This window comes from Zea mays, chromosome 2, assembly GCF_902167145.1.
Source record: "Zea mays cultivar B73 chromosome 2, Zm-B73-REFERENCE-NAM-5.0, whole genome shotgun sequence".
NCBI lineage: Eukaryota > Viridiplantae > Streptophyta > Magnoliopsida > Poales > Poaceae > Zea > Zea mays.
The window spans coordinates 1347390-1365874 of NC_050097.1; the positions used below are offsets into that span (position 1 = coordinate 1347390).

Sequence of the window (18485 nt, forward strand, 5' to 3'; positions counted from 1 at the left end):
GTGTCACTGTCTTTAGAAGAAGTGATGATTCAATAGCATTTAAGGGTGTGTTAGAGGGTCAGCTATACTTAGTAGATTTTGATAGAGCTGAGCTCGACACATGTTTAATTGCTAAGACTAACATGGGTTGGCTCTGGCACCGCCGACTAGCCCATGTTGGGATGAAGAATCTTCATAAGCTTCTAAAGGGAGAGCACATTTTAGGACTAACCAATGTTCATTTTGAGAAAGACAGGATTTGTAGCGCATGCCAAGCAGGGAAGCAAGTTGGCACTCATCATCCACACAAGAACATAATGACGACTGACAGGCCACTGGAGCTCCTACACATGGATCTATTCGGCCCGATCGCTTACATAAGCATCGGCAGGAGTAAGTACTGTCTAGTTATTGTGGATGATTATTCTCGCTTCACTTGGGTATTCTTTTTACAGGAAAAATCTCAAACCCAAGAGACTTTAAAAGGATTCTTGAGACGGGCTCAAAATGAGTTCGGCTTAAGGATCAAGAAAATAAGAAGCGACAATGGGACGGAGTTCAAGAACTCTCAAATTGAAAGCTTCCTTGAGGAGGAGGGCATCAAGCATGAGTTCTCTTCTCCCTACACGCCACAACAAAATGGTGTAGTGGAGAGGAAGAATCGAACTCTACTGGACATGGCAAGAACCATGCTTGATGAGTACAAGACACCGGACCGGTTTTGGGCCGAAGCGGTCAACACCGCCTGCTACGCCATCAACCGGTTATATCTTCACCGAATCCTCAAGAAGACATCATATGAACTCCTAACCGGTAAAAAGCCAAACATTTCATATTTTAGAGTTTTTGGTAGCAAATGCTTCATTCTTATTAAAAGAGGTAGAAAATCTAAATTTGCTCCTAAAACTGTAGAAGGCTTTTTACTTGGTTATGATTCAAACACAAGGGCATATAGGGTCTTTAACAAGTCCACTGGACTAGTTGAAGTCTCTTGTGACGTTGTGTTTGATGAAACTAACGGCTCTCAAGTAGAGCAAGTTGATCTTGATGAGATAGGTGAAGAACAGGCTCCATGCATCGCACTAAGGAACATGTCCATCGGGGATGTGTGTCCTAAGGAATCCGAAGAGCCTCCAAGTACACAAGATCAACCATCCTCCTCCATGCAAGCATCTCCACCAACTCAAAATGAGGATGAGGCTCAAAATGATGAAGAGCAAAATCAAGAAGACGAGCCACCTCAAGATGATAGCAATGATCAAGGGGGAGATACAAATGATCAAGAAAAGGAGGATGAGGAAGAACCAAGACCGCCACACCCAAGAGTCCACCAAGCAATCCAACGAGATCACCCCGTCGACACCATCCTCGGCGACATTCATAAGGGGGTAACTACTCGATCTCGGGTTGCTCATTTTTGTGAACATTACTCTTTTGTTTCCTCTATTGAGCCACACAGGGTAGAGGAAGCTCTCCAAGATTCGGATTGGGTGGTGGCGATGCAAGAGGAGCTCAACAATTTCACGAGGAATGAGGTATGGCATTTAGTTCCACGTCCTAATCAAAATGTTGTAGGAACCAAATGGGTCTTCCGCAACAAGCAAGATGAGCATGGTGTGGTGACAAGGAACAAAGCTCGACTCGTGGCCAAAGGGTATTCACAAGTCGAAGGTTTGGATTTTGGTGAAACCTATGCACCCGTAGCTAGGCTTGAGTCAATTCGCATATTATTGGCCTATGCTACTTACCATGGCTTTAAGCTCTATCAAATGGACGTGAAAAGTGCCTTCCTCAATGGACCGATCAAGGAAGAGGTCTATGTTGAGCAACCTCCCGGCTTTGAAGACAGTGAGTATCCAAATCATGTATATAGGCTCTCTAAGGCGCTTTATGGGCTCAAGCAAGCCCCAAGAGCATGGTATGAATGCCTTAGAGATTTCCTTATTGCAAATGGCTTCAAAGTCGGCAAGGCCGATCCTACACTCTTTACTAAAACTCTTGAAAATGACTTGTTTGTATGCCAAATTTATGTTGATGATATTATATTTGGGTCTACTAACGAGTCTACATGTGAAGAGTTTAGTAGGATCATGACACAGAAATTCGAGATGTCGATGATGGGGGAGTTGAAGTATTTTCTAGGATTTCAAGTAAAGCAACTCCAAGAGGGCACCTTCATCAGCCAAACGAAGTACACTCAAGACATTCTAACCAAGTTTGGGATGAAGGATGCCAAGCCCATCAAGACACCCATGGGAACTAATGGGCATCTCGACCTCGACACGGGAGGTAAGTCCGTGGATCAAAAGGTATACCGGTCGATGATAGGTTCATTACTTTATCTTTGTGCATCTCGACCGGATATTATGCTTTCCGTATGCATGTGTGCAAGATTCCAAGCCGACCCTAAGGAAGCTCACCTTACGGCCGTAAAACGAATCTTGAGATATTTGGCTTATACTCCTAAGTTTGGGCTTTGGTACCCTAGGGGATCCACATTTGATTTAATTGGTTATTCGGATGCCGATTGGGCGGGGTGCAAAATTAATAGGAAGAGCACATCAGGGACTTGCCAATTCTTGGGAAGATCCTTGGTGTCTTGGGCTTCAAAGAAGCAAAATTCGGTCGCTCTTTCCACCGCCGAAGCCGAGTACATTGCCGCAGGACATTGTTGCGCGCAATTGCTTTGGATGAGGCAAACCCTGCGGGACTACGGTTACAAATTAACCAAAGTCCCTTTGCTATGTGATAATGAGAGTGCAATTAAAATGGCCGACAATCCCGTCGAGCATAGCCGCACTAAGCACATAGCCATTCGGTATCATTTTCTTAGGGATCACCAACAAAAGGGGGATATCGAGATTTCTTACATTAATACTAAAGATCAATTAGCCGATATCTTTACCAAGCCACTTGATGAACAATCTTTTACCAGACTTAGGCATGAGCTCAATATTCTTGATTCTAGAAATTTCTTTTGCTAAGCTTGCACACATAGCACTTTTGAATACCTTTGATCATATCTCCTTTACATGCTATGACTAATGTGTTTTCAAGTCGATTTCAAACCAAGTCATAGGTATATTGAAAGGAAATTGGAGTCTTCGGCGAAGACAAAGGCTTCCACTCCGTAACTCATACTTCGCCACCACTCCGAGCAACTCTCTCTTCTTTGGGGGAGAAATGAGCATCAAGGAAAAGGACTTCATCCTTGGGGGAGAGAGTAAAAAAACTCAAAAGCAAAAGGACCGGATTTCGCCTTTGGTATAATCTTAACTCATTTACTTATGACCAAAGGGGAAGAACTTACTTAGAGGGCTCTAATGATTCCGTTTTTGGCGATTCATGCCAAAAAGGGGGAGAAATGAGCCCAAAGCAAAAGGACCGCACCACCACCACCAAATTCAAAAACTTAGTGCTTTCCAAAAGTCTTTATCATTTGGTATCCTATTGTGTTCAAAAGGGGGAGAAAGTAGTATTTCAAAAATGGTATATCAAAACCCTCTTGAACACTAAGAGGTGGATCTCTTTTAGGGGGAGTTTTGTTTAGTCAAAGGAAAAGCATTTGAAACAGGGGGAGAAAATTTCAAATCTTGAAAATGCTTTTGCAAACTCTTATTTATTTACCTTTGACTATTTGCAAAAGATCTATGAAAAGGATTTACAAAAGGTTTTGCAAAAACAAAACAAGTGGTGCAAACGTGGTCCAAAATGTTAAATAAGAAAGAAACATTCCATGCATATCTTGTAAGTAGTTTTATTGGCTCAATTCCAAGCAACCTTTACACTTACATTATGCAAACTAGTTCAATTATGCACTTCTATATTTGCTTTGGTTTGTGTTGGCATCAATCACCAAAAAGGGGGAGATTGAAAGGGAATTAGGCTTACACCTAGTTCCTATATAATTTTGGTGGTTGAATTGCCCAACACAAATCTTTGGACTAACTAGTTTGCCCAAGTGTATAGATTATACAGGTGTAAAAGGTTCACACTCAGCCAATAAAAAGACCAAGTTTTGGATTCAATAAAGGAGCAAAGGGGCAACCGAGGGCACCCCTGGTCTGGCGCACCAGACTGTCCGGTGTGCCACCGGACAATGAACAGTACCTGTCCGGTGCACCAGGGGACTCAGACTCCAACTCTTCACTCTCGGGAATTCTCGGAAGTCGGCGCGCTATAATTCACCGGACTGTCCGGTGTGCACCGGACATGTCCGGTGCTCCAAGGAAGCTCGGCCTCCTGAACTCATCAGCCTCGGGTTCGCGCGACAGCCGCTCCGCTATAATTCACCGGACTGTCCGGTGTGCACCGGACTGTCCGGTGTGCCAGCGGAGCAACGGCTCTCTGCGGCGCCAACGGCTCTCTGTGCAGCATTAAATGCGCGCGCAGCGCGCACAGACGTCAGGGCTGCCCATACCGGTGCACCGGACATCAAACAGTGCATGTCCGGTGTGCACCGGACACCCAGGCGGGCCCACAAGTCAGAAGCTCCAACGGCTAGAATCCAACGGCAGTGATGACGTGGCAGGGGCACCGGACTGTCCGGTGTGCACCGGACTGTCCGGTGCGCCATCGAGCAGACGCCTCCAGCCAACGGTCACTTTTGGTGGTTGGGGCTATAAATACCCCAACCACCCCACATTCATTGCCATCCAAGTTTTCCAACTTCTAACCACTTACAAGAGCTAGGCATTCAATTCTAGACACATACAAAGAGATCAAATCCTCTCCAATTCCACTCAAGCCTTTAGTGACTAGCGAGAGAGATTTGCCGTGTTCTTTTGAGCTCTTGCGCTTGGATCGCATTCTTTCTTTCTCTTTTGCTCTTGTGATCAACACTCAATTGTAACCGAGGCAAGAGGCACCGATTGTGTGGTGGCCCTTGCGGGGAAGTTTTGTTCCCGGTTGATTGAGAAGAAGGAAAGCTCACTCGGTCCGAGGGACCGTTTGAGAGAGGGAAGGGTTGAAAGAGACCCGGCCTTTGTGGCCTCCTCAACGGGGAGTAGGTTTGCAAGAACCGAACCTCGGTAAAACAAATCCACGTGTCACTCTCCTTATTTGCTTGTGATTTGTTTTGCGCCATCTCTTGCGAACTCATTTATTATTACTAACGCTAACCCCGGCTTGTAGTTGTGTTTATATTTGAAAATTTCAGTTTCGCCCTATTCACCCCCCCTCTAGGCGACTATCAGGGAGATTATGCTGCTGCCAATGGTCTTTGAGCACATTGAACCACTCGACGCCTGGTACTGCTGGTTCTGCTCCTGGAGCTGCTGCTTTGTGTTGAGGAACCGCCCTCCTGACTCCTGAGCCACGGGTCCGCTTCATGGCATGACGGTGTCGAGACTCATGAAGGTATGGCTGCGAAGAAAGGAAACTTCGTGATGCATATTTGCCAGGTGAACTATATAGCTGAAGTAACAGGACTGTACAACCTGTATAGAAATGCAGGGCTAATTCATGCAGCTTTCAGATCAGAGAAGAACAGATGAAAACGTGGTGCAGGAGCCAAGAAAAGCTTGGTCCTAGCTATTTAGCTGCTAACAATTATCTGCAACGAATAACTCGATGGACACCATTTGTTGATTCCTTCTGCAACCCTGAGCGCCTCAAGAATGAAGTCAGAGAGCTGACCTCCCGTGTGAAAGCTCTCCAGGACTAACATGTTTATGTAGGCTGGTAGGTACAAGACAGGACATGTAGTTCCAAGTCCCTTCTAACCTTGCTTATTTTTCCTATCACATTGCTCTAAAACTCGCATGATTCCAACCATTGAAAAATGTCTCCGTGTGCCAGGTTTCACATATCATCATGCTTTTCTTGTGTAATGCATTGGGGAACAGACTTTTATGTCTCCATTTTGGCACACTTGTGGTTTATGCTACATTTCAGACTCCGAATTTTAAAAACTGTTGTGATGTCAGCAAGCGCGGGCTGCCCTTTGTGCTCAAGTTCTCCCAAGATATCAAGCGCGTGCGTGTCCCCACAATTGAGATGCTCGATGCCAACGTGTCCACCGCTGTCACTGTTGCCTTCCGAATGTTGCTAGAGGAGCAACAAATGGTGGAGTTCGTGGAGGTTGTTAGTATGTGTCAGAGATAAACTTTGGAAATTGGTTAGACGACTCTACAACGCTCTTGCTCTAATCCTTGTTTTTTGGGTCTAACAATAAATAAACTATCAGCCACTGAAATTATGGATTTACTTTCTAGCGACACTTTGGCTACAACTCATAAAAATAAAAGATCATTAGTCCTAGAGCTAGCGGGTTGTAGTTGACTTCAACAGCTTCTACATGAGCTTCTACGTGGTGATGCTTGCTCACCTTAGAATTTAGATTTACAACCCGCCACATTGAGCTGGTACCCTCTTTTTCTCACCCGATTGGCAGCCTAGAAGGCGATGTCTTTTTGCCTTATTTTTAATTTGTTTTACCTGTGAAGATCAAGAAGGCTAAAACTATATGTGAATGTTTAGTTGCATATGAGAGCACAGACCTAGCGACTTCAAAGTACTAGAAATTCAAATTCAAAGAGTTATAGATTAGATAAAAATAAAGACATCAGTGACAACTGGCAAGGTTACTATGAACCAATCACTGGTATGTTGCATCTGTTTAATTTGAACAAATAAGTTTTACTATTACTCGTTCAAGGCTCATGGCAGACAACTTCTTTACTATCAATTTGTGGCTGAAGGATGTGGCCCTTTTTATTTTACGGATACAAAAGATTGTCCGCCATCTTTGATACTGAAATAACATAAACCACAACATCTTCGATTAACTATTTTAATTTTCTAATTCTTCTTATGCCACAACAACTTTTTTTGGAGCTACTAAGCATGTCCTTAATAGACCCAAGTAGAAAATGGGATGTGTGCCGCCCTCCCTTCGCTCGCCTCTAGGCAGTAGTGCACGAGGCCCACATCTGCAGATCTCAACTCCTTCGTGCCGGTGCCATGGTGTGGGGTGCCACCACCAGACACGCAGTGAGAGCCACACATGGAGTTTGTAAGATAGTAAGGGCGATGGTAATTTGTGTTGTTTGCTTTCATGTAATCATTGTGCACTAATATTTTGTTGAACAATTTATATACCGTTGCAACACACAGGTATTGTAATATCTATGTTTTATACTATTTTTTACTCTCGTGGCAACGCACGGGCACGGACCTAGTATAGTATAGTAGTATATATAGTAGTATAGATATAGATATATATCCGGGCCTGACCTGGACTGAACACCTTACTTTTCCTCCTTCAGTTTTCATCACACGACAATGGAGTGGGGCTAGCAATGGCATGGTAACTTTTCCAATATTTTTGCATTAAAAAAGAAATCCTAAAGAAAAAGGATTACTAAACGAGCACGCTCGCCGACGCCGGGACCAGGCTCTCGGAGTCTGGGTCTCGCATCACGATCAGATCCAATCCAAGGCCGCGCCCTAGCTCGACGGATGGATTCCGCCGCCGTGGCCATCGTGACGGTGTCGTTCCCGGCGCAGGGTCACCTGAACCAGTTGCTGCAGCTGTCCCCGCTCCTCGCATGGCGGGGGTTTCCTATCCACTTCGCCGCGCCGGAGCCGCACCTCAGGGAGGCCCGCGCGCGCCTGCACGGCTGGGCCCCGACCCCGCGACGGTGTGTTTCCACGCGCTGGACGTGCCCGCGCACGACTCCCCCTCCCCCGTTCCCGGCGCACATGCAACCCTTGTTCGAGGCCTTCTGCACCGGCGCGCAGGCCTCGCTAGTCGCGCTGGAGAGGAGGCGGAGGAAATGGAGAGGAGGCGCGACGCACAGACGGAAGGTGTTGATTTGATGGATATAGATGGACGGTCCAGATTGGTTCGAGGCAGAACTAGTGGAGGCATACTACCCTTACAACCTTAATACAGTAAGTATAGATATCAAAGACGTCGTGTAATAAAAGTGATCATAATGAACATCTTTACAACATATGGATGATGATGTAATGTCAGAATCAAGTTGTCTTAGTTTCTTTTTGTTTAATGAGAAATTGGAAGGATAGCGACGATTCCAAAGTCCGAACAGAGCTAGTTTCTCCCGAGCGCAAATTTTGAAAACCCTCAACCCGGCACTCCGCACTCAGATCTGCCTGCCAGGCCCCCCCACAAATCCACAATCCAACCGCACAAGACTCGGAAGAAGAAGCGGGGTGATGGAAGACGGCGACGAGAGCGCGGCGGCGGCGCTGGGGCTGAGCCCGCAGCTTTTCGTCAACGAGGTCCACGGCATCATCGCCGACATCAGCGCCGAGGCCTTCGAGTACTGTCTCCAGTTAAGAAGTTCCCTCCTTAATTCCTTATCGCTCTACCTCGAATCACTGCGCGTAATTTAAGCCGGTCTCTCTCCCTTCCTTCGCCACCGGCTCGCAGGCTTGTTAACTTGCCATGTTACCGTCGCTTCTCCTCTCCAGGGCAGCGGCCGCACCAGGGGTCGTCGGCGCCGCCAAGGCTGCAGAGAAGGCCATGGATCTCCAGCGGGTAAGTGACAGACAGGGGCGGGCGGCGGGCCGACAAATTCAGAGGCCCTGTACTAAACTTCAAAAGAGGTCTTATTTTATAGAAAAAATATAATTAAAATTACATTATAATATAATTTATGTATTCTGAATTGCAAAAGGTTTACTAGATAATTCTTTTAAATCTATCTATTTTTACGAAATTATATTGTAATAGAGTATATAAATAAACATACGTATTAATAGATGCGTTGGAAGAGCAATAGTCTAGCTGCTAACTGAGTTCAGCTTAGATGGTGTAATGTTAGTCTGTTCATTGATGCATATTATTTAGGCTTACTACTGAGCTAAGAAGTTTTTTAGGCCCCTCAGAATTTTGGACCCTGCGCGGTCGCACTTGTGGCACATGCATCAGGCCCGGCCCTGGTGACAGATTCCCGCATCATGATTCGATGCTGCTCAGTTCGTTGGTTGGATATATGGAACAAATAGTTGGTTGTCTGCTAGTTTATTCCAACCCACTAATAAGCTGGCTACTGATGTGCGCTGATGCCCTCATGCCCTGAGAGGCTGAGACTCGATACGTTTCTTCTCTGCCAAATTTCAAGTGTACATGGATACTGAATGAAATGAAGTTCCAGAACATGGTGAAAAGCAACGGAACATGGAAGTTGTTCTACACTGCACCTCGATTCATATTCCTCCCGCATGTCATCAGCTTCCCTGGATGTTCCTTATGTAGTGGAGTGGAGACTATTAGCTGATTCGCTAAGTGCTGCGACCCACATTTCAGTTTCTGCTTGTTTGCGTAGCATTGCGGTGAAGAAACCGAGAACTAAAAAAATGCATGACTTCATTACGTGCATTGGGATCTAACAGTGGACTGAGCTTCCAACCATAACATTGTACTTAGATGCTTGGGTGATCTGCTTCGAATGTTTTAGTCAGTTTTACTTGTGCATTGCTAGCTCCATAACATGATTTACATTTGGTAGTTAATTTATTTAACTTACGCATGCTGCCATTTATTATCACATCTCTTCTAAAAGGCATTTCATTACATTTGTTAATGCTGCAAACTCTTGTTCCATTTTTTGGACCAGCTGAACCATTATGATAAGTAGAAGTATCTCTATGTTTTTTCTGCAGGGATTAAATGCTGTTCACCATGTCGTAAAGGATCGACTGGACAAGAGAATGGCCAACTGGGAGAAATTCTGCCTTCGACATTGCTTCGATGTACCTGAAGGTTTTGTGGCCGATGAAAATGTACGTGCCTTATCCTAACGTTAAAGATTTCACTCCAGCATGCTTAAGCTTAAGTTACATTCATAATGTGTAAAAGTTTCATTTGTGTTCATGAAGGTTCATAATTTAGAAAAGTGATGCATCTTTATTGATATGAGCAGTAGACATTTAATTACAGATGCCCACACACTCTTGTACAGTGACAAAAAATGAAGAGGTTGTGGATTCAATATTGGTTTGATCATCTTAACTGCTGGATTAGTTTTCATGAGAAGGGGGATGAAATACTGTGTTTTGTTTAACTGAATATAGTTTCAGGAATCTTACAGACTTGCAAATTTTATGTTGTTGAAACCAGTGTTTCTGCCCTTTCTGGTGAATGCCATAATTGAAATACCATTATTCACACTGAGCTTGAAAATTACCAATCTATATGCAATATCGGTTAAGCTTGACTTTTGTTGTTGAACCTGCATATCTTTTGTTAATGAATGTAGTGATGATTTATTTCACGTTTTCTTCATTCCCTCATCTAAGAATGTTAATGCAATGTAAATGACTTTTTCAGGATAGTTCTTGTGCAAAAGAATCACACAAAAATGGGACTTCAGATTCAGATTTGGATTTGGAACTTGACTCCTTAAGGAGAAAGCTCGAAAGTGTAATCACCTTAGCTGTAATGAATCACCTTATAATATATCTAGATTTCTGTAGCAATTGCCAGTATTTCTTACTTTTCACCAGGCTAACAAGGAGTCTGAAAATCTTGAAAGAGAGATGTCGTCATTGGAAAGGCAAAGTATGCACAAAAGAAAACTTGATTCTTCAATCTCTGAGATACAAAAGTTGTTTGAAGACAAGTTAATGCAGGGATTTGAAGGTACGGCATAGTATGCAGTACTTCGTAGTTGAATACAAAAATAAAAGAATGAGTTCTGTCTAGTTTTTCTGAAGTTGAACATGCTTATCTGGTTCACCTATGCTGCAGTTTTATATTGACACCAACGCAAAAGTTTTATATTGACACCAATGCTACAATCTTAACGTTTGATGGCAAGTGATATTATTAGTTTTCCTTACAGCAAGGACTTAGGGAATTAACTGTCTTATCGACCTGATCAGAGCTTGAAACATGCTCAATTGTTTATACTAACTAGTTCTGGGCCTTGGCGTTATGATGTTGTGTTATGACAACCTTATGCCTTCATGTTGAAGATTTGCTTTCGTGCCTTGTGTCAAGGGCGTTAGTTCCTAGGGTAGCTGGCCCTCGACTCCGCAACTCGTAGTCTCGGTCCGTCTTCGCCGGCAGGGTTATACCCCCGTGTCGTCGGCTTGGTAGAGAAAGGAGGAAGAAGACTAGAGGGCTAAATTCTTGCTTGCCTTCCTCAAGTGCCGATTACAGAGATAAGTAGCCTTGGCTTGCTAACCGAATGGAAACAAACTCCTCCTAAACTTTAGGTTCTAATTCCTTCTCTTTCTATTCTAGCGACTAATTTGTTCCTGGTTTCCTTCCTGGGGCGCGCTGGACTTGGATGCGGCGCGCTCAGCAGCCCGTCGAACGTCCCTGGTGCGCCGTCTTCGGGTGTAGTGGAGACCCCACATGACATCTCCCCCCCTCGACGACCAGCTTGTCCTTGAGCTGAAAGGACGGGTACTTGGCGGTGAAGACGTCCAGGTCTTCCCATGTAGCTGCAGAAACCGGCTCGCCCTTCCAGCGCACCAGCACCTGTTGAACGCCACGAGCCACGCGGTAGCGCACCGCACGCTCTGGAGCAGGCACCAACACCCCATGGTGCAACTTGGGCAGCGGAGGAGGAGCGTTCGGCGGTGCGCCCACCCATTTCTTGAAGAGGCCGACATGGAAGACGTCATGGAGCTTGGCCTGGGCCGGTAGTTCCAACCGTACAACTACCTCATTGATCATCTCCGAGATGCGGTACGGTCCGAAGAAGCGAGGCTGGAGCTTCCCCTTCGGTGCCTGGGACAAAGAAGCAATCGGCCGATTGCGCAGCCGCAGCAGGACCCAGTCACCCACGACATATGTGACCGGCCCGTGGGACTTGTCGTAGTGGCGCTTCTGAACTGCTTGAGCTTGTTCCAGGCGGCCGTGGACCTCGGCCAGGAACTCCTCGCGCTCTGCCATCGTCTTGGCGACCGCAGCCACCCTAGTGTCGCCAGCCTCATATGATCGGATGGATGGCGGGTCGCGGCCGTAGACCACCCGGAACGGAGTGTCGCATCGTGAAGACTGGTAGGCGGTGTTGTAGGTGTACTCGGCCCACGACAGCCAACGAAGCCACTCGCGCGGGCGATCTCCGGTGAAGCAGCGCAAGTAAATGCCGATGACGCGGTTGGCGGCCTCCATCTGGCCATCCGATTGCGGATGGAGCGCTGAGGACATGTGTTGCTTAATGCCCGTTAAGCGCATCAGCTCGCTCCAGAAAGTAGACGTGAAGATGGGGCCTCGGTCCGAGACGATCGACTGGGGCACGCCATGGAGGCGGACAATGTCGGAGAAGAACGCCTGGGCCACCGATTCAGCAGCGTATGGGTGAGCTAAGGCAATGAAATGACAATACTTGCTGAAGCGATCCACCACGGTGAGGATGACGGATTTCCATCGAACACGCGGCAGTGCCTCGATGAAATCCATGCCGATGTCCGTCTAGACACCCGACGAGACTGGTAGCGGTAGCAGGAGGTCGGCCGGGTGGAGGCGCTCGGTCTTGCAGCGTTGACAGGTGAAGCAGGAGCGGCCGAAGTCCTGGACGATGCAGCACATGTTGGGAAAGTGAAGTCGCGCCGGAGGTGGTGGAGGGTGCGTTGTACGCCTTCGTGGCTATCACCATGTACGACGGCCAAGATATCCTAGAGGAGAGGTGATGACAGAGGGACGTAGAGCCTGCCGTTGTAGGTGAGCAGGTTGTCGACGAAACGACGATGGCCTAGGGATCGTCACGGGTGCCGGCCGCGACCTCGCCCCGGAGGGCCAGTAGGGCGGGATTGGCCTCCTGCTCGTGCCTCAGGCGTGTGATGTAGTCGAACCGCGGCGCTGAGACTGCCAAGACAACTCCCTCCTCTTGCCTGTCCCTGCGAGATAAGTCGTCCGCCACGACGTTCTGAGACCCCGGCTTGTATTCCACGTCGAAGTCGAAGCCGAGCAGCTTCCCCACCCATTGGTGCTGCGGAATAGTGGAGAGGCGCTGATCGAGGAGGAATTTCAGGCTGTAGTGGTCCGTCCGGACTGTGAAGCGCCTGCCCCAGAGGTATGGCCTCAAATGGCGGACGACGTGGACCAGACCGATCAGCTCTCGCTCATAGGCCGCAAGCGACCGATGTCGTGGTGCCACAGGCCTGCTGAAGAAGGCGATGGGGTGCGCCTCCTAGATGAGCACCGCGCCAAAGCCGTGCGTGGAGGCGTCGCATTACACCACGAACGACTTTGTGAAGTCCTGAAGGGCCAAGACCAACGACGTGGTGACCGCTGCCTTGAGCGCGTCGAAGGCCGCAGCCGCCTCCTCTGACCACGCGAAGCCCTCTTTCTTCAAGAGCGCGGTCAGCGGGGCGGCGATGGTGCCGTAGTCGTGGACAAACTTGCGGTAGTAGCCGACCAGCCCCATGAAACCTCGAACCGCGTGCGCCGAGCGTGGTTGAGGCCAGTCGTGAACTGCCTGCACCTTAGCGGGGTCCATGGCCACCCCGGACTCGGAGATCACATGCCCGAGGTAGGCGACGGAGGGGACCCTGAAGGCACACTTGGACTGCTTGACGAACAATTGGTGCTGCCGGAATATCGCTAGCACGGTGCAAAGGTGGCGCAGATGGTCCGCCCAGGTGGAGCTGTATATCAAGATGTCATCAAAAAACACAAGGACAAATCGGCGAAGGAAGGGCCTCAAGACGTCGTTCATGAGAGCTTGTAAGGTCGTCGGAGCGTTGCAGAGGCCGAACAACATCACTAGGAACTCGTACAAGCCGTCATGGGTGTGGAAGGCCGTCTTGTGGACATCATCGGCCCTCATGCGCACTTGGTGATAACCCGAACGGAGGTCCAGCTTGGTGAAGAACCGGGCGCCATTGAGCTCGTCCAGCATCTCGTTGACGACGGGGATGGGGAATGCGTCCTTGACGGTGAGCGCATTCAGTGCATGGTAGTCGACGCAGAACCGCCACGACCCGTCGGGCTTCTTGATGAGGACCCGCAAGGAGAATGCCGAGTCGCTGTGTCGCACGATGCCTTGGTCGATCATGGTTGTGCACTGCCGCTCGAGCTCATCCTTGTGAGCCGCTGGGTACCGGTATGGTCGGACTGCTACCGGAGCCGCGCCGGGAACGGGGATGATGCGGTGGTCGCGGCCTCGTTGGGGAAGTAGACCCGTGGGCTCGGCGAAGATGTCGGCGAAGTGAGCCAGCAGTGCGTCGAGGAGCTGGTCGCTGTCGATGGTGACGTCGAGGGCTGACGTCGCGGTTGACGTGTTTCGGACCAGCGGACCGTGCATCCTTGGAGCTGGAACTGCATGGTGCGGTTGGTGATGTCCCAAACGATCGGGCCTAAGGTGGAAATCCACTGCGTCCCGAGGACCAGATCGAAGCCTGCCAGTGGCATGATGTAGAGGTCGACACAGAACAGAACGCCCTCGATGGAGATCGGCGCCTGGGGCATGACGCCCGGGCACGCGATGCGCTCCCCGTTGGCCACCCGCGCCGTGAGCAGTGGGCGAGCCCGGATCTGTAGGCTCGTGCGGACAGTCGCCTCCTCGCCGATGAAATTGTGTGTTGAACCGGTGTTGAGGAGAGCGACCAGAGTCGCCGCACCCACCTTCACCCGGATCTGCATCGTGCCACAGGCCTGGACACCCACGACGACATGCAGGGAGAGGACCGTGGCGTCTGCGGCGGGGTCAACAGCCTCGGGGGCGGCATCTGCGGCGTCGAGCTCGACCCCTTCCACGTAGAAGATGCGGCAGCATGTGCGGTTGTGGCCCCGAAAATACTTTTCGTTGCAGTTGAAGCAGAGCCCGAGGCGGCGGCGCTCCTCCTGTTCCTCCCTGCAGAGGCGGCGCCTAGGTTGTCGATCCGCGCCGAGTTGGGTGGCATCGGCCGGAGGCGCAGGCAGGGCCAGGAGAGGTGGCGCCTGTGGCATGGGCGGCGCTTGACGTGGTGCGGTGGCCGGCAAAACGGCGCGAGACGCCGACCGAGCAGCCACGGAAGCCAGGACCGGCTGTGCCAACTCCATCAACTCCACCTGTCGGGCTAGACTCATAGTCACTGCCAGCGTTTCAGGGTTATGGATCCGGACGACGTGGCTCAGCAGCGGCAGGAGCCCCCTTGTGAAGGGTTGGACGCGCTGGTTCTCCAGATGGCCCGCTTGTTGCAGGAGGGCCTGGAAGCGATTGGCGTACAGAGGGGCAGAGTGCAACAAGCCAACAACGACCCAAACCGCAGGCTCAGAAGGTCCTTGAGACGACCCCACGGCGGCGTGCCCTCGTCCTCTTGGAGTTGAATGAACTAGAGCTGGGCGACGTCCTCGAGATTGTACGACGCCATCTAGACGCGTTCCTCTGGCATGGTGCGCTTCTGGCGGAAATACGATTCACACCTGCTAATGAAGAGCATGGGGTTGGACTTGCCATCGTAGTGGGGGAAATCTAGTTTCTGCAATTTGGGGGGTGATCAAGATCGCGTGGCCCCTCCGGGCGGCCGACGACGGTGGTGTCCAACGTCGAAGCCGGCTTCTCCTTCAGAGTGGCCATGTCGGCCTTCATGGTGTACATCTCTGTGGTGATGGACTTGAGCATCTCCATCACATCCTTCATAGTGGGATCGACCATGGCTGGCGGCTGTGGGGCGGGGGCAGTGGATGACTGTGGTGATGGTGGAGGGCTGGGGTTGGGCGTGGCCGCTGTGGAGGAATGATCGGAATGGGTTGAAGAGGATCGACGTGACCGTGATACCAGGTTGTCAAGGGCGTTAGTTCCTAGGGTAGCTGACCCTCGACTCCGCAACTCGTAGTCTCGGTCGTCTTCGCCGGCAGGGTTATACCCCCCTGTGCCGTCGGCTTGGTAGAGAAAGGAGGAAGAAGACTGGAGGGCTTAATTCTTGCTTGCCTTCATCAAGTGCCGATTACAGAGATAAGTAGCCTTGGCTTGCTAACCGAATGGAAACAAACTCCTCCTAAACTTTAGGATCTAATTCCTTCTCTTTCTATTCTAGCCACTAATCTGTTCCTGGTTTCCTTCCTGGGGCGCGCTGGACCTGGACGCGGCGTGCTTAGCAGCTCGTCGAACCTCCCTTGCGCGCCGTCTTCGGGTGTAGGGGAGACCCCACATGACACTTGTTTGACAATTCCATACCATGTTGCAATTCTTCAATGCTGGTGTGGGTTCAACTCTTAAAACTTTGGTTATAGATGAATTTGAAAGTTTAGTTTACAAATTTATCTTATGCATAGATTTGTCTTGGAAGTACTTTTATAAAAAACATAAATTTGTTAGGATGGTCAGCTGTATTCTAATAGAAAGTAGTGGTCAAAGCTATGCTTTCTCGACTGTCATTCTCCAAAACATTAAATTTTTGCACACTGCAAAGTGCAAACTGGAAGGAGTTTTACGTTGTGGGAAAAAAAGCCATTGCAGTTTTCTGCTCCCATGTGCTAGCTTTAGCAAGAAAACTGGTCAAAAAATTGTAGATTCTGCCACTTATTTTATTTGATGTTCTCTAGTCTTCTATTTCATGTAAATCTCAATATTTGCTACAGAACGTGTGACACAAATAAAAAAAGTTATATGGAGCTTAATCTAGATAGAGCTTCTACAGAATTGTGGATTCTGTCGCTTATTTTCATTTGATGCCCTCTAGTCTTCTATCTCATGTAAACCAAATATTGCTATGGAATGTGTGACAAAAGTAATAATAAAATAAGAGTACATATGGAGCCTTAATCTAGATAGCGCTTCTACCATTTATCAATTCTACCTACAGTCAATCTAGTTACCGAATCAGAAAGCGTGCCTATTCAACTGTGCTGAACCTGCAGACCTTGTGAAGGCAATACCGGCATTGCGGCAGAAAATAATAGATATGAACAAGAAAAGGACTGAGATCAGGTGTTTGGTAGATCAACAGGTTTGGAACACGAGCAGTGTGAGAGGCAACAAGCGACAAACACTGGATAAGGGTACTGCCACAGCTCCCCGCTTTCCCTCTTCAGTTCTCCCGTATATAATTATTACGCCATGTATTTATACGCCATTAACCAATAACTTATCTAGCAGGTTTTACTGCATGTGGTGTAGACACTCGAGAGGTCGTCAGTATCTTTGAGAACATGTAGCTTGTTGTTCTTTACCTGATTCATGTTGCTTACCCATAGTGCCCGCAGCTTGCTTGCTTGGAGCTTTTCCCCAGTCTTGTTATTGATTGACACCAGATATTATTTGGGCTAATTCAATTCAAGAATGACTGGAGATATTATTGGCCATCTGGCACAGGTAAATGCTACATGTAATTGCTTCCAGAAGCATACTAGATTGGAAATGTAATCCTTCCTGCGGCTACTTGTCTACCTCTGGTCGAGAGATTTTCTGAACTGCTTCGGTCATCATAGTTCTTTTAGCATACAGTATGTGGTATAACTTGTCCTGTACATGAGAAAGGAACATTAAGCAGCTGCTACATATATCTGAGAAGTTTCCCATTTTATGTTACAACTAGTATGGTGCACATGTGTTGCAACGAAACACAAACTATTTGTTAAATGCTTATGACCTAAGCATGTCTATGTTTTTGAAGCGGCATGGTAGACTTGTTACATCATTTAAACCGTTGAATTTCCATGTCATAAGAACCTGCAAAATATTAGCCATTAGGATTGTAAAGAAGTGTCATTTATAAATATTAGTTATAAGAACCTTGCGTCTTTTGCCTGAGGGTGGCCTTATGCGATGCGTGATTGCGTCTCCCGTTCGAGGGTGGTCTCGTGCGAGCTGTGAATGCTTTCTCTCGCCCGAGGGTGGCCTCGGGTGAGGCATGACTGTGTCTCCCGCTCGAAGTTAGCCTTGGACGAGGCGTGACTTCGTCTCTCGCCCGAGCCGTGATTGTGTCTCCCGCCTGGAGATGGCCTCGGGTGAGGCGTGGGCGTGACTGCGTCTCCCGCCGGGGGATGGCCTTAGGCGAGCTGTGACTGCATCTCCGGCCCGAGGGCGGCCTCGGGCAAGCCGTGAATGTGTTCTCTCGCCCGAGACGTGACTGTGTCTCCCACCTGAGGCCTGAGGGTGGCCTCGGGCGAGGCGCTAACATCTCCTGTCCGAGGTGACTGCGTCTCTCGCCTAAGGTTGGCCTCGGGCGAGGCGTGACTGCGTCTCTCGCCCGAGGTTGGCCTCGGGCGAGTCCTAACTGCGTCTCTTGCCCGAGGGTGGCCTTGAGGAGTCGTGACTGCGTCTCCCATCCGAGGTTGGCCTCGGGCGAGTCGTGATTGAGATACAAGGCGATGAACTCATTGGACCTAAATTAGCGGGGGAGGGGAGCACCGACCTGGGGCCCGTAGACCGAATCGAAGGCGATGAACTCATCGATGTCGTTGTTGGACCACTTGAGGAGGGGCTCAGCGTGGCACGGATCTACAGGGGGACGTGCACGAATCTCCGGCCATCGCAGGCACAGATCTCTGGTCGTCACGAGCGCGGCAATCTCAGGGATCCTCCGGCCACATTTAGACTCGACCTCAGATTTGACGTCAGCTGCCGCTACTGCCGTGGCCTCCATCTTGGTCGCAC

The 18485-nt window shown here is 49.0% G+C and overlaps 1 protein-coding gene across 3 annotated transcripts; it reads left to right on the forward strand.

Moving 5' to 3' along the window:
* The first annotated feature begins 7329 nt into the window (after positions 1-7329).
* Positions 7330-17426, forward strand: LOC100282258 (uncharacterized). 3 transcript variants are annotated; one of them, XM_008669736.3, is made up of 8 exons: positions 7330-7875; positions 7996-8279; positions 8419-8485; positions 9613-9732; positions 10280-10372; positions 10456-10591; positions 16748-16888; positions 16986-17426. In XM_008669736.3, exons 2-8 carry the CDS (start codon positions 8161-8163, stop codon positions 17042-17044), a joined length of 735 nt encoding a protein of 244 aa, XP_008667958.1. In that variant the 5' UTR covers positions 7330-7875; positions 7996-8160; the 3' UTR covers positions 17045-17426. The 3 variants fall into 3 exon arrangements, with proteins under 3 accessions (XP_008667958.1, XP_008667959.1, NP_001148642.1); XM_008669737.3 differs by having other exon boundaries at positions 7432-8279; positions 8378-8485; NM_001155170.1 differs by lacking the exon at positions 7330-7875 and having other exon boundaries at positions 7917-8279; positions 16986-17417.
* The last annotated feature ends 1059 nt before the right edge of the window (positions 17427-18485 follow it).